The sequence below is a fragment of the Ursus arctos genome, unplaced genomic scaffold (assembly GCF_023065955.2).
Source record: "Ursus arctos isolate Adak ecotype North America unplaced genomic scaffold, UrsArc2.0 scaffold_2, whole genome shotgun sequence".
Taxonomy (NCBI): Eukaryota; Metazoa; Chordata; class Mammalia; order Carnivora; family Ursidae; genus Ursus; species Ursus arctos.
Window position 1 is genome coordinate 34,036,846 of NW_026622874.1, and position 15,946 is coordinate 34,052,791.

Genomic DNA, 15,946 nt, shown 5'->3' on the forward strand with positions numbered 1-15,946 from the left:
TGGGGTCTGCGATGCTCCCTGACAAAGGCCACTAGACAGCTTCCCCACCCCCACTCCCCAGCAGTTGCTCAATAAATAAGACACCAGTCACCGTTGAAAGAGTAAAGGCACTAACAAAGGCCTGTACAGACGTGCTTCAGAAGGCAGAGATGTTTGGGCTGGGGCTCCACCCTGGGAATGAGTAAGGGCTCTCTGCTGTGGTCTGGATTGGGTGTCCCGGGTCTGCTCCTGCATCAGGAGCCTGTCAGCAGCCAGATGCAGAGGCAGGGCTGGGCAGCCTTTGCAAAACAAGGTCAAATTGTGGCCAGCTCATGCTATGGAAAGATCAACATGAGACCTTAACATTGTCACAGTTAAGCTGCAGTCACTTCAGATTTCTGCCTCTGGACTGAAATGCCATCCTTGACAATGAAGAGCAACGGGGACAACACGGGTGTTTTCAGTGCCATTTCATTGCCTGCTCTAAGTTCTGAGGAGCCCCGGGACTGTCCTGGCTTGGGGTATGCCGGATCGTGGGGAAACGTGGACAGCATGTGGAAGGCTGATAGAATTCTGCCTGGCCTATAGTTTCTCTTAATGCGCAGCTGCTTTCATGTGAGTACGGGAAGGCCCTTCTCCAGCTTTAGGCCAGGCTCCCAGAAGGCAAAAAGCCTGTTCAAGAATCCAGAGGACGATTCAAGGGTGGCAGAAGGCAGTCCTTGAGCTCAGTGTCCACTGAGCTCCCGCACTGAGCTCCTGTTGCCAGGGCGATCATGGTGCAGGGCCAGATCAGAGGCAGGCAGGAGCGAAGTTGCCCAAGGGCCATTAAGAACTGTTTCCCTTTCCTTCCAAACCCAGTTCCCGAGGCTTTATTTAAGTTATTTGAGTGGTACAAGCCCTCAGCCTAAGACAAACACTGAAACTTCCCAAATAAAACTGTACTCCTTGAAACTGCTTGTTAGGATTCATCCTTAAGTTAAGCCTGGGCCCCTGAAGGCTAAATGCCAGAAATCCTGATGGGAGGGGGGAATACTCAGGGTCCCTGGGAAAATGGCCATCCCTACACAGCTTCCCATTTCCCTTTTCCACACAGCCAGTGTGCATGTCCCCAGCCTCTGGCGAAGGACAAGAAGAGGCAGAATCTCTGCCAGGCTGTCTCTCATCCCACCCCTGTATCTCCTTTCTTGAGCATGTTCTTTCTCTATCATCATCAGCATTGATGACCCAGAGTGACTGGGGCCCACTCACCATACTGGGGACACTTCAGGGTATGGTGCCCAGGGCCAGCCGAGGAAGTCCTCAGACGTGGTTTTGGAACAATCATGAGATGCTGAAAAATTCTCAAAGCATTTCATCTTTATTTATTTTTTTTTTTAAAACAAACACCCCCCTCCACCCCAAAACAAAAGAAAACAAAACAAAATCCATTGACTCATCCAAGCCAAACTATACTTTCCAGGGGAAACGTGTCAGCAGATTCAAATGAACAATGACAGAATCCCATGATACCAAAATGATTCAAACCTGATGCTTTAAAGGCTGACATCCTGAGCTGAAATAGTCATGGGTCACCATCTGGCCTGATTTGGGGCCATTCTTTCTTTTTTAGCTTATTCGTGTGGTGGCAGAGGAGGTGAGACTCTTTCTAGTCAACAGGCAGGCAGTCTTCTCCTGTTATAGAAAAATTATGACAGTCTAGGCACGACTTAGCGGTTGGTGAGCTATATTAAGAATCATATTCTCTCCTTCAAAGTCTAGACGATGTATTTGTAGCTCTGGCTTATCTCAGGGGTTATGGATCTCAGGGACCGGAGCTTTTAGCCCTTACATGGATGAGTTCGCCATGACTCTTAAAAACTCGCCTCGCTGAAATGAGTGGGCCCTACTTTAACAGACACCTGGAGAGGATTACCCCTAATCACATTAGGGTTGAAGGCCGGGTTTGGAAGCAAGTTCTTTTAAATTCCTGGGCTTTAGGAAGTACAGGTTGAAGATGGAAGTGGGGCACGTTGAACTGACGATATTAAGAATATTATTTAGAACTGGGAGGCTGATCCTGGCAGAGGACAACTCTTCCTTGATGCGCCAATCCCTTGTCTTGTCTCGTCTCGCTCCTTATTTGGAAGACTCCAGGTTGTTCGTATCACGGATGGCTGCAGTTGCTCTGTGTATAGTAAGTCGCAGCGCTCTACAGACCAGTCATCTCTCCAAGAGGACTGAAGACCTGGAGGAAAACATGCTCTGTCTGCCTGGTTCAATGGTTAAGTACTTATCCTTCATTCTCAAAGGACAGAAAAGTGTACAGAGGCAGTCCAGACGATCGTTGCCACGTTTCCATCTTCCACGCTGAGGACATCAAATAACAGATGCATGAGAAATAATTAAGTTTTCCATGGTTCACTAAAGCAGTAGGAGTATTCTGTCAGGAAAGCTCAGAAGCATTTATCAGCTGCTACCTAAAATTTAGCATTTAACTTTAATTATGCCTACTTAGGAATTAGGCAAAACAGAAAGTGTTTCAACACGACCAGCTGCTACAGATCCAAACTGTTTCACAGTTGAACTTTTTATTTAATCTGTTTTTTGATCATGCAATAAACCCCACTCTTAACAGATTAAAGGTCAAAAAAATTAGGAGTTTAATGACATTAGCCAGCTATCCCATCTGTCCCAAACCCTCTTAAAACACCTAGGACTCGGGACACCTGGGTGGCTCAGTTGGTTAAGCATCAGACTCTTGATTTCAGCTCAGGTCATGATCTCAGGGTTGTGAGATCGAGGCTCTAAGCTGGGCGTGGAGCCTGCTTAAGATTCCCTGTGTCGCCCCCCCCGCCAACCCCAACCCGTCTCTCTCCCTTTCTAAATAAACTGAAAAGCAAAAACCAAAGCCAACAAAAAACCCCACTGAGGACTAAAGCATGCTACCATAGTCATAAACCAATGTCTTCTGGGGAAGAGCCAGGCTACACCCTCTCCTCTTTCAGAGTCTCTGAGGGACAAAAACAGAATCTTTAAGTCATAATTAAGGTTATGGCTGCAGTTTTCACTATTATCAAGGTGTCAAGTGCTGGACCAGAAGGCGGTGTCCTCACATAATCCTCCTCCAGTTACCCGTTCTCCGGAGAGATTAGAGACTGGAGATGGTGCGGGTCAATTTCAAAGAAGACGAGGTGAGGACATTCCTGGTACATGGAGGGAAACGAATCGCCATCCCCTGCACATGATCAATAGAATTACAACTGGTTAATTCAGAGCATCATGAAGAGATCGGCATGCCCATTTGAAGCTTACATTCCAATAAAGGAGAAATCATGATAGCACGTGATGAGTGAACAGATCAATCACTGTGAGGACAGAAGGTAGGACAGAGTCTGATACGAGGAGCAGGGTTTAGCTGGATTAGCCAATTTCCCATGTGAAAGAAAAAAAATGACTTTAGGAATAAAATTAAACAAAAATTCCTACCCAACTCTTTTCACGGTGTCAATAGCAATTTGGAAACTTAGTTGAGTCTGCCAATTCAAAAATCAGAAGTCAACCAACTTGACCCGTTTAATTGAAATGACCAGAAGAACAAAAATGCCTAAAGAACAACTCAGTAACTGTCAGTAAGCCAGCCTGCATCTCTGCACTAACTCTGATCCAAGTCAGTCCCTCTCTGCTGGGCAGCGATCCAAGTGAGAATGTAACAGTGGCGGATAAAAGGGGGCACTGGGTAACAGCCTCTAAAAATGACAACTTGCCCCTGAACTTGAAACCAACTCATACACCTCCCCAAATCCATCCGGCACGGCCATCGCATCCTAAAGCAGCCCACTCTCCCCAAACCTGACTCGGCTGCAGAAGACAGGCGTGCCAGCCTGGATGACTCCGCTCTGTGTCACTCTCTAGGTGGCCAAACTTAGGCAGAACCACATCCACCCACCTTCCCAGAGCTTTCTAGAATGTCTATGGTGTCACGGCTGCCGACAGCCTGTCACTTGGCCTGGTTTCAGTAACCGAGGTCTACTGAATGCACAGAAACAGACCAGGTGCCAACCTCAGCCACAGGTTCCCGTCTCTCCCGTCACAGCCGGCGTGGGCTGACCAAGATCGCTCACGACAAACACGAACAAATCCTGGGCACAGATGTGTGTGGGGCAGCGATCTCTTTAACACTGTTTGCCTAAAAGAGCAGGTCTTCCGCAGTGATAACAACGGGCAGAACCACCTCAACAGGTGCTCCGCCGAGATAACGCGGGGCCTTCTGACACCGCTGCTCCCTTAGGCAGAGCGCTCGGCAGGCGTCAGAGGGACCCAGAGGAGGTGTGTTTTCCGTGGCCTTCTAAACACCCAGTGAAGGCAGTGATTCAAGTTTTAAGTCGTGCAGCCGCTCAGTCACCAGAAGAACCAGGACATGCCCTTTCCAAGAGGCTGAGGCTTCAGTCTGAACGCTGGGGCCCGGGGCTCAGGCCACGCTCTGGACGTCGGTTTCCTCTCGGTTTTCACAGCCTGGGCCGTGGCAACGAGGGTACTTCTGGGTAAGGCAGGAGTCCCTTCAAGGGTGTGTCCCTGGCATCTCTCTTCTTTTGGTTATGCTGCCGCCCGGTCATCTTATGATCATCTGACCTTACGGAGTTCGCAGGCTAACTTCTACAGTAAAAACGGAACTGGGTCATCCTGAGAAGGGCGCTGAGGAAAGCAACGGTCTACCTCAGAGAGCCCGCTCGGAGGACATGTGCGGACATACTCCTGGAGGAGGGCGGAAGTAGAGGGGACGGCAACAGCAGCATTGCGTTATTCAGTTATCGTACCTTCTCCGCCCTTCCAAGGAAGACGTGTGGCTAGCAGTTAGCTTCACTGCCAGCCCTCGCTGTTTGAATCTTTGCAGGGAAAAAGAAAGGATGTTGAAGTAAAGGAAAAGAAAATGGGTCACCACCGGTGACTGGATTTTCTTGTAACTGAAGTTCACTCAGAGTCTAGGGAATAGTCTTCGGCTTAAATTGACAGTGGGGAGATTGCGGCATGCTGAGGTGGCAGACGGCTGGGAAGAGAGGAAGGACGGCAGTGGCCGTGGTGAAGTTTCTTTGAGAGCGATCACTTTTATAAGGAAGAAGTCCGTGGAAATGCAGGGAGTAGGCTGGTCTCCAGGGTCCCGGGAAACTTGGGAACTGCAGTTTGCGTGTTTCTACCTTTAACATTCAGCTGGGGCAAAGAAGCTGCTTTATGTTCCCTGGAGACAGGGGTGGCAAAGTGATACATAGGACTTAGTTTTAAAACCAGTGCTTGGTAAAGTGGTAGGACATCTATAAAATGCTTTCCCCAGGAAACAAATCAGAAGCAGAAAAATCATGAAAATAACAACAAAATGAAATTAAAACAGCACACATCACAGGACTGAAAAGAGAAATGAGTCACTGAGTAGCAGTGACACCACCTCTTCAAGTGACTAAGAGCTTCTGGAACCTTCCCCTGCCCCATATTCTGCTGAGCCCTTTCACCTGGGATGAGCCCACAGAACCGCCTGCTGGGGCAAGGCGGCCAGCTGCGACTCTCATCCAGAACTATGGCCGTGTCCCAACCTACCGCTCTGGAACAGAGGCTGAGGGAGACAAGAAGTGATGAGCAGTCAGGATACACTTCTCGGGGCACCTTGTATCTTGAGAGAAAGGGACTTAAACCAGTAGCAGCATACGTAAGGTGATGTACTTCCAACAAGAATAACGAAGATGCACTGACTTATAAAAAGTCATTTAATGTACATTCCAGGATGGCCGACACAGGCAGGTTAGGTAATTAGCCCTTGAAGAGTTCTGTTACAGTCATATAAAAATGTTTTGCCTTGTTAAAAAAAGAAATCTAGTCTAACAAAAACATATCCACCAATGGGCTTGTATTTCTTCCCCATGTTCAGGTCTGCAAGATAATTAAAAATACAAACATATGCATCTCTGAGCGCAGCGCTGTCCATTAGCTAATGAGCTTTGGCAGTACGCTGCACAGAGGTATACCATTGGTTTCTGACATTAAGTTAGCTTTAAGCTTATTGGCTATTCCAACAACTGGAGGCAGCTTGGAACCCAGTCCCTGGAAAGCGTTTGCAGGATTTACCACCCGTTTGCCTGACACCTTTTCAATGGTGAGAGGTCTGGGCACACACTTACTAATCCATGGATGTCTCAGTGCTTGAGCTGGAGTCAAACGGGCAGAGGGGTCCCAGTGAAGACACCTTTTCAAAAACTCTATAAACAAGTAGTCATCACATCCCTTCAGTGCTGTCACCCAGTCTTTGCTGCCTGGGGGACCCCGCTTTTTACCCCTACGTGAGCGACCCCCCACAAGCACAACCCTCCCGTCTGCCTGAGTAGTCACAGAACAGTAGCGAGGTAGGCCCTTGGAGTTAATGAAGTACTTGGCACGTTTGGATTGCTCCAGAAGTTTTGGTGGTGGCATCCCTAGCAGCTCCATCATACAGGCCAACTGGTCTCCTTCATCCTCTCCTGGGAAGAGAGGCTGTCCTGTTAAAAGTTCTGCAAGGATGCAGCCAAAACTCCATATGTCTATAGGCGTGCTGTAGCGGCTTCCTAAGATGATCTCTGGAGCTCTGTAGAACCGAGACTGGATATATGTGTAAAGCTTCTGGTATTCGAAACAGCTGGACCCAAAGTCAATGACCTTGGTCGCACTGCGCCCATGGTGTTTCAGGAGAATGTTTTCTGGCTTCAGGTCACAGTGAATGATCTTATTTTTGTGGAGAGCATCCAAGGATTGCAAGATGGATTGAGCAAACTTGCGAACTAACTGGACGCTAAAACCCTGAAACTTGTTTTTTTTAATTAGCTCATAAAGGTCTATGCTCAGCAATTCGAAGGCCATGCAAACATGGTTCCGGAATGTGAAACTTTCCAGCATGTGGATGACATTCATGCTACCAGTCTTGTCCTGCTTTTTAAGATGCTCCAAAATCCGGATCTCCTCAGCTGCTTGACGATGGAAGCGCTTTTCATTGCGTACCATCTTTAGGGCCACATACTGTCGAAGTTTGTGATCGTAGACCCGGGCTACTTGCCCAAAACTTCCCTTGCCAATAATTTTCAGCACCTCATATCGATAAGCCAGATGGTCACGAGGCACATGAATATAGGCCCCATCTGCATCATCATACCCACTGTTATTGGGACCACCGATCACTCCGTGTCTTTTTTTGGCATTTGGGCCCACAAAGTAAATTTCTGGGTAATTGATGATTTCCAGCTTCTCGTAAGCAGTGAGGTGGTGTTTGTATTGCTTCAGTGCTTGCTCTGGAGTCAGTGGCACCACTTTGGAAGCTTTGGCTGAACTGCTGGGCTTTACCGCATTCAAGCTATCTGAACTTTTACCCTGAGAGTCGGGAGGAGAGCATTTTTCAGAGTCGTTGATGCCATCTGACTGAAGAGTATCAGATCTTCTGTTGCCAAATTCTTGAAACAGCTGTTCTACCTTCACCTCACCTCCATTCAGAAAGCGCTGAGTGTGATCTCTTGGTAACTGCTCAGCAGTGATCTATGGAAAAGAAAAATGAATGTGATGGTAAAGCCGCTAAAACAGTGGAAGGATGAAAGAATCCTTCCCCTGCCTGAAGGACGAACTGTCCAGTCACGTAGGTTACAACGGCCCAAAGGTGAGATAAGAAAAGCACGAGTCTCTAGAGACTTGTGTCATATCGTTCTTCAGACCCCCTAAGTATCATGGCCACCTCAACCCCCAATATATGCCTTGCTTCCTACGAGAGAGAATGGTCTTCTTACGGAACCCTAAATGTGCTAAGTTCCTCCTAATAGGTGTGTCTTTCTGCTGAGAGACTTATCACCCCACCCACTCTAATCCTGCACTCTTTCAAGGCCCAATTCATGTCCCCTCCTAGAACTACTCCAAGCCCAGGCTAATTAACGTCGCATCTTAACTGCAGCTTTTCAAATCTGTACCACGTGATCTGGCACGTGCTTACATACCATACTGTCTTATATTGTTTACTGTTTCAAGTGTCTTCCCAATTCTGAAGGACATATATTAGAATCAAAATATGCATATTAAAGTGTTCTGTAAAAAAAAAAAAAAGGAAGAAAGAAAAGAAGAGAAAAAGAAAAAAAGATATGTCCCATAAATAATAAAGCACCATTAAGGGGCAGAGGCAGGATCTGAACCCAGGTCCTCTGTCAGTCCAACACCCCTCCCATGAATACAACCTAGCACCTGTACTACTCTCCACTTGCGCTAAAGGATGGCTGTGGCCTGGAATCAAGCAAGACCTCGTTATCTACTCCCAGGTCCCCCTAAAAATGACTGAATGCTTGTAGCTCAGCTCACTGAATCACAGGAGTTCTAAGGCAGAGAGAACTCCTGAGATCCTCTGGGCCAATTCTTTATGCATATGATGAATAACAGTGAGAATCCAAGGCCCCAGGGGATGGGGTGGGGGAGTTCTGGTAAAACTCTCCGGAAGAGATAAGAATCTCTCTTCTGTCTTTCACCTACACCTACACCCACTCTTCCTCAGCAAAAGTCTAGGTGATTGAGGCGTATTTCTCTTTTTGAGTTTGCTTAACATTCTCCTTCAAGGAACAGTAACTCCCCAAAGAAAGCTCTACTTATTCCTCTGACAGGAAGTACAATTCTATGAAATTAGATGGAGAAAAAGAAAAGCAAAAAAGAGAAATACAAAAAATTAAACACACTAAGAAAAATTCAGGAGGGTGCTAGAAGGAAAGAGGGAAACACATGAAAAGGTAATATTCCAAAGTGGCCAAATCTTTAAAAAATAGAATTTTAACATAACCTAAGAAAACAGGACATGGCCTATTGCCTAAATAACAATATAAAAGACAAAATATAAATAGCAGAAAAAAGATGAAAGAATTTAAGTATTGGCAAATTTTACATACGGCTGTCGTTATGAGAGCAGGACTTCGCTCCTGCCTGCTCCTTTCAGGTCATTTAATCAATTTAAACATTTATGGAGTCCCGTAGTTACAAAAACAGGGTAGTGCCTGATTGCACACACAAGTGACGCAAGCGATACAACTGTAACCACACTCTGGCAAGCAGTGTTTAAGTCAAGAGATGACATATGGACTGAGAAAAATCTCTCTGATACCAAAACAGAGAACTATCACTGGTCAAGAAAATAAAACAGGCCTGCAGACAGAACCTAAGTACCTTGCTAAGATGTAAGTATTACGCAACATTTTTCTTATCAGTAATTAAGTCAAATGGCTCTTCTGTACTCCGGGCTGAAAAAACAGAAGCGGGTCCCATTCATCTATCCCGCCATCCCTGTGCTGGTCACAGGAACCCTAACTGTTCACTGTTTACAAGTGCTAAACAAAACAAAACAAAACAGGTGTTCTCAAGGAGCTGCAATCCAGGAGGAGACTGGTTTGACTGAAGGAGGGAACTAAAATTGTTTGGTTTTAGGTAGGTCTACATAATAAAAGCAAAACTTTGCATCCATCTCAGCCAGTTTTCCTTAAACTTTTTACTACCTGACTTCAATGCATCTCCGTATTTACTGCGAGTGTACTGGGGACACGTGCCGAAGAAAACAGATGTCTAATGGCTTAGGTTGGAGTCTTGGCTATCCTGCTTAAAAGCTGTAAGTCCCTGGGCAGGTTGCTTGACCTTTCACCCAGTTTCTTAGCCTTCGTTTATTTATAAAATGTGCAGAATACCTACTGCAGGATGCTGTGTGAATCAAATTATAATTAGTAATATATGTGAAGGAGGCTTAAAAGCTATAAAACATTTTACAAACACTGATAGTAATTGGGCAAAAATCTCAACATATTAAGGTTTAAACTCTGCGCCCCCTCTTTGCCCTTTCCGTTTGTCTCTTTTCTCCATGGGACCTCCTTCGGTATCTCCAGTCTCCCTCCACCAGACATCTGGCACTACACAGGACCCCTGCAGTACACGGGCCCCCACAGCAGGCCTTCCTTTAGCATGCATGGAAATACCTCACCCACGTCCTCTCCTACATAAAACCTGCTTTCAATCTGCTATACAATTTAAGGTGTCACCTCTCCAAGATACTGGAACTTTAACAGAAGATCAATGTCTTAACCCAAAGGAATGACTCCCTAGGAACCGCGGTCATCAGTGACAAGCTGGCAGGAAAGTGATTTGAGGGTCCATCCCTGGGCATTTTACCTACTCTGCCTGCATGTAAGACTGTGCTGGCTCTGGAGGTCTTCATTTCTGTTTGTGATAAAGACAGGGTCTCAGGCACAGAACGTTAATAAGAACAAATTTAATTTTCACAGAACTATTACAATAAAATTAAGGATGTCATCTGGATTTCCTGACTCGTGGTTTTTCCTTACAGTGCGCCTAAATCCCTCTCCCTGTAAACTGAGTCTTATTTTGCCCTCTGGAACTACAAAGAAGTGTCCAAATTGCATGTAAGAGTCCTTCAGATACCTAAAAGGGGCTGTCCTGCCCCCACCTTTTTTCCCTGGGCTCATCATCCCATTACATCCTCTACCTCACATGGTTGCTTACTACCCCATTCACACTCTCCACACAAGCTGCACTTCATGTCTCTCTTGAAGTGTGGCTCCCAGAAAGAACCATGCTTCACGTACGGTCCACTGTGGATTATCAATGTTTGAATCTCCAGTGAATCTGAAGAATTCCAGGAAAGAGTTTTTCCACACAGGGAGGGGTTCTCTTCTTAGGTTTCTTTCCTTTCCTGTACATAATTCAAATACTGGCCTGAATCAATTATGTATCAAGACTGTTGTGCTATAAATAAAATCTTCCTTCCATTGTTCTAGGAGAATCTACAGTTTGCACGCATGGTAAAGTATGATAGTTATAAATACTATATGTTTCTAGTCTGTAGTTATAATCACAATAACTGAGCAATATATATGACCAACTATACCAATTATTTTCTTAATTATGTAATTATACCACAGGGACAGATAATGCCAGATTAATCATGTTTTATTTAAGAATGCTTCACATACACCGTTAGTTTGGAGGGCTCTTGACATCTCAAATAGAATCCTCAACTGTGTTAATCAAGTCTTGAAGAGCTTGCTGAGAAATTCTAAGAAGAAACATACTTCTCATCCAGACATGAAACACTCCATCCTCTTTCCCTAGCTCTTGACCCTAAATCTGCAACACAAAGCTTAACCCAATAAAAGCCTGTAAGCAGACAATTTATAGTATGCAATGAGAACATAAGAACATCTTAAATAAACAATGAAGCCTACAGGCTTTGTGAAAAGAGCAACAGGGTCTGGGGATGGAGTCATGTCAAAATGAACTATAAATGTCAACAAGAGGTCAAAGAGCATTTTTTCCAGCAAAGTCTGCAAAGACACCATTAGGTTAGAATGAAAATCCTATGTCCCCAAAAAACCATTACTCTGTAATATTATACAGTAAGAAATTCATTTTGATCCTGAAACATACAATTTAATTGACCTGCTGGGAGGTGATTAGCATTGACTCTAAATTGAAGTTAAAATGAACTTTTAAGTCACATTTAATGTACCAGCCCAGCTGCAAAAAGTTTCCCACAGAGACATGCTAATTGGCAGCCAGTAACCAAGAAAACTGATGGTCAACCAGAGGACTGTGTGATTCTGGAGCTCTTAGAGGTTTTTCACGTAGTAAAGAAATAAGCTTGCTGAGAATGGAAAGGAAACTTCCTGTACTCCAGAGAACAGATTAAAAATAGGGTGACCAGCCTTCCAAATATATTTAGCCAATACTTTGTAATATTATTAGCCTCAGAACTAGTGAAAATATTGATTTTAATAGCAAAAGCTGACAAAAAGTTGGGGAGGGCTATGCAAAATGTATGTAATTTTTTTTGAAATATAGAAACAATTTGAGGTCATAAACACAGAAATGTGAAGGAGAAATTACAAATTAGCATATTCAGTTATTCAATTTGTTCATTAGGTGATATATGCGGCAAATGTTAAAGTCACAGGATAGCTGCTCCCTGTCCTGGAACTTGTCCAAACCCTGTTCTCCCTACTACTCTGTGTATGCTGAGGGAATATGAATTCATTTTTTTATTACCTTAAGTAAAACAGTGTCAAAAGCTAAATGTCTGCAAGCTCCAGAATGATTAAATGCATCAAAACCCAAACTGTACTGTTCAAGTTTTATTTATGATCCATAAAGTGATTCTCCATAGCATACTAAGAAGCTAAGACCGCATTTCTATCTTGCAGGAAAAAAACACTTGCAGATCTATGAATTCAAGGGTATTTTCTGTTTCTGGTTTTTGTTAAAATGAGTTTTTATAACACACTGTGTCATTCTATAACAAAATAAACATTCCCTAGATAAAAGTAGCTTATTTTTTTTTTCCTAATGCCACATATTTATCCCAGTGATTGAAAGGAATGCGTATGGCTCTAAATCAAAATCATTCTGTGAAGCTAAACTTGGACCACAGCAATTGTTATTTCAAAGTCAAAAGTAATCAAAAGGAAACAAGAGAGTCTGGGTTGCCAGTGAGATGTAACTGTACCTTGGGCATTAAGTAGCACTTCCGTCTTTCCAAGACAACCAGAGAGCACAGAACTACTTCATTTACTTACATTTAGTCTTCGGGGTAGAGGCGGTTCAGAAGGATTGCAGAGTACATTTGAACAGGGTGGACATTTGGTTTCATCTATCATCATGAAGGTATCATAGACACCATCCCCCAATCTAGTTGAAAGGATTACAGATAAAATCCATCAGTCACTGAAGTATATAAACTTGTATTTTCAAAACATTCTGTGTCTTTACTGCCTCACATCTGCCACAAATAACTAATACAAATAAATGTCTACACTGCATGTTGGCACTGAATACAAACAACTTGGGTATTTGGCAAAAGAATAGAGGAAACCCAGCTTTTCTTCTTTTTAAAAAGGAAAGCATTTCTAGGTTTGCATTTTGAAAGAGTTAAAACAAGTCTTACTTTGTGAATGTTGTTAAAAAATAGGGACTATCAAGGCGCCTGGCTGGCTCAGACGGTAGAGCATGTGACTCTTAATCTCGGGGTTTTGAGTTCAAGTGCCATGTTGGGTGTAGAGATTAGTTAAAAATGAAATATATTTAAAAATAAGTAAATAAAAAAAAAACAACCAGGGACTATCAAAAGGATCTCATTGAACTTATCCGGGAAAATAAAGGCTAGTTTGAATCTGAAGCCTAAAAGCTAACCGAGAACAGGAAAAGAAAGAGAAAAAAGGCAGAGGTAACTATATTTTAAAAGTCAGAGACTTGGATTCTAATCTTAGCTCTACCACTGGCTGTACTACCTTCTTCCCTGAGCTTGTTTTGGACGTTATAATGGGAAGAATAGTTCCAGTCTACATGCAAGAAATAAAAGGTCTTCTTAGGGCTGTCTTCTTTTTATTATTTATTTCCGTACCTACTTAGCATCTACCTAACCTGTAGAAACACACAGGGAAAAGCACAACAGGGGCGCCTGGGTGGCACAGCGGTTAAGCGTCTGCCTTCAGCTCAGGGCGTGATCCCAGCGTTATGGAATCGAGCCCCACATCAGGCTCCTCCGCTAGGAGCCTGCTTCTTCCTGTCCCACTCCCCCTGCTTGTGTTCCCTCTCTCGCTGACTGTCTCTATCCTGTCGAATAAATAAATAAAATCTTAAAAAGAAAAGAAAAGAAAAGAAAAGCACAACAAATACCAAAGGGACTCTCTATATTACAAAATGCACTGAATTTCACTTCTTCACCCACTTCATTTTCTGGTGGATGGTGGAAGCTAAATGCTGAACAATTAAGGGCCACTTCTCTGTTCTTTATGGCTATGCCTCCACCACAAAAGAGGGAGAGGATTTATTTAATCTATAAGATGGTTCTAGATAATGGATTTCATCTGCCATTAAGAACACGAATTTCCCAGTCATACACATCGCAGCCTTTCATTGTATCATTTTTACATAATATACTACAAATATAATAATGATGATCGGAATGCAGGCGAAGAATTTTTAAAAAATCTTTTAAAATATGCTGAAATATTTGTTTTTTATTTCAACAGTTAAAGTTGTCTTTAGACACTGTTTTGTAAAATTAAACCTAGAGCTTTCTTAATTGATGTTATAGAAATACAAAGAATAATTTAAAAAGTCCACTACAAATATATTTGGAATATTCTTTTAAAAAACTAGCTAACATTCTGATAGCATTATTTATATCTTTAATGGAAACTGCTTCTCTGACAACCAAAAACTCGGTATGTGACTGACTCTTTGCCAACAGCATGAATAAAATAAGTAAAATGGGACAGGCGTCCACATTTATAGAGAAAAAGACATTGAAGACCTGCAAGTATTCCTATAAATAGGCAGAAGAAATTACCCAAAGGAAGTCTGCATGCAAATGAAGCGGGTCGGGTGGGGGGTGTCCCTGGTCTTCTTTTCGGTGTAAAATACAATGCAAGGTGCAGACTCTCAAAATAGGATCCCCAGAAAGCCCTACTCAGCACAACCCTTCACCTGCATATCCGAAGCCAGACCGCACCCCTCACGGCAAAACCCCAAGAGTTCAGCCCTTGGTTATCTGCTCTGAGCAACAGGGCTTTCGTGAAAGGTATTGCTCCCTGCCTCCCCCAGTTTGTTAAAAAGCCCCACAAAAAGTCCCAGCTTCTTAGAGCTCCTTAACATATCCCCGATCTAGAGCTTCTTCTGCTAACTCCGCTCTAGCCCCTTCCCCGGATCACGGTGGGCTGGGGGGAGGGGAGCTGACGGAGGGGAAGAGGGTGGGCCGGTCCCCCGGAGGCGGTCAGAGCCCTTCCCTCGTCCCTCCTGCTAGGGGCTCACTCCAATCTCAGCCCAGGCCTTCCCCGCCCCCCCGGAGCTCGCCAGCCTGCGCCAGCCGCCCACTCGGGCGCCCCCAGCCCGTTACCGTGCGGCGCCGTTACCTCCGCTGCTGGGGCGGGAGTCCGGCTCCTGGCGGCTCCGCATCCTTCCGCCCGGGCCCGCGAGCCGTGCCTCCCATGCGCTAGCTCGGGACCCCGGGGGGGAGGGGCGGCGGTTGGAGGGTTCGGAGTGCAAGATCCACTTGCGCTGGGGCGGCTGCCGCCGGGGCCGCGACGCTTCCCGAGGGAATCTCGTCCAGACACTGCAGACTCGCGCGCCTTTGCTCTCGACTCGCCGGGCCGAAGTGGGGAGAGGAGCGGCAGGGGCGGGAGGGGGAGTGGTGTGGTCGCCTAGCAACCGCGGCACGCCCCGGGAAACGCCTCTGCGCAGCTACGCGATGACGCACGGGGGCGGGGCCCGAGGCCTCTCCCCACCGCGCGGCGGTCCCCTCGGCCACTCGCGCAGGTTCCGGGAGGTTCGGGGCGGGACGTCAGTCCTGGCCTGTGCGGCGCGTGTTCTCTGGCAGAGAGTGAGGGGTGGGGGGCTGCTACCGTGGCAGCAGAAAAGCCCGAGAGAAGATTTGTGAAGGTAGCAATTGATCCCCGATTTCTGCCTCAGAAGTGCGCCCGCCCCTCACCGTCTACTGTCCTTCGGCACGTTGCAGCCTTCTAAAACCTCCCTTGAATATGTATTTTAAAAATGAATGAAAAAATGTGTAATTTCCTTAGGCTTTCCCACGGAGGGGCTTCTCCCCACCCGCCGAAGGTTAACGAAAGCAATAATAAAAAGGTAGGAAGCAGTAATAATAAACTCATTTAGTGACACTGTACCAGCGCTTACGAACATTGTTTTATTTAATCTCAGCGACCACATTATATGACATCCACCTTTTACGGATTTAAGTAGGATCCAGAATTTAAGCTGACATTTTTCTGACTCCTTTGTCACGGGATTCCGCGGATGACAGGGCGCAAAGAGCCGTTTTACCTACGAGGAAACTGAGGCCAGGGGACCCCTGTTTCCCCAGGATCTCCCAGTTGGGGAGGTCAAATTCCCAGCCTTCCTTTGGCTGCACCAGGCCCCCTGGAAGGCTCTTCCTGTTTTTTTC

The 15,946-nt window shown here is 45.3% G+C and overlaps 1 protein-coding gene across 1 annotated transcript; it reads right to left on the reverse strand.

Annotated features, from left to right (window-relative positions):
* Positions 1 to 1,320: 1,320 nt before the first annotated feature.
* DYRK3 (dual specificity tyrosine phosphorylation regulated kinase 3) lies at positions 1,321 to 15,159 on the reverse strand. Its single transcript, XM_026480728.4, has 3 exons — positions 14,901 to 15,159; positions 12,564 to 12,675; positions 1,321 to 7,500 (listed from the first exon to the last, which is right to left on the reverse strand). The coding sequence occupies exons 1-3, from the start codon at positions 14,975 to 14,977 to the stop codon at positions 5,929 to 5,931; spliced, it is 1,761 nt and encodes a 586-aa protein (XP_026336513.1). The 5' UTR covers positions 14,978 to 15,159; the 3' UTR covers positions 1,321 to 5,928.
* Between the last annotated feature and the right edge of the window lie 787 nt (positions 15,160 to 15,946).

Coding starts and splice junctions, on each gene's coding strand:
- DYRK3 (XM_026480728.4), bottom strand. CDS start 14,977: ATGGGAGGCACGGCTCGCGGGCCCGGGCGGAAGGATGCGGAGCCGCCA. Junction 12,676..14,900: donor CTCCCGCCCCAGCAGCGGAG/GTAACGGCGCCG, acceptor CCTTTCAACTAG/ATTGGGGGATGGTGTCTATG. Junction 7,501..12,563: donor CTCTACCCCGAAGACTAAAT/GTAAGTAAATGA, acceptor TCTTTTCCATAG/ATCACTGCTGAGCAGTTACC.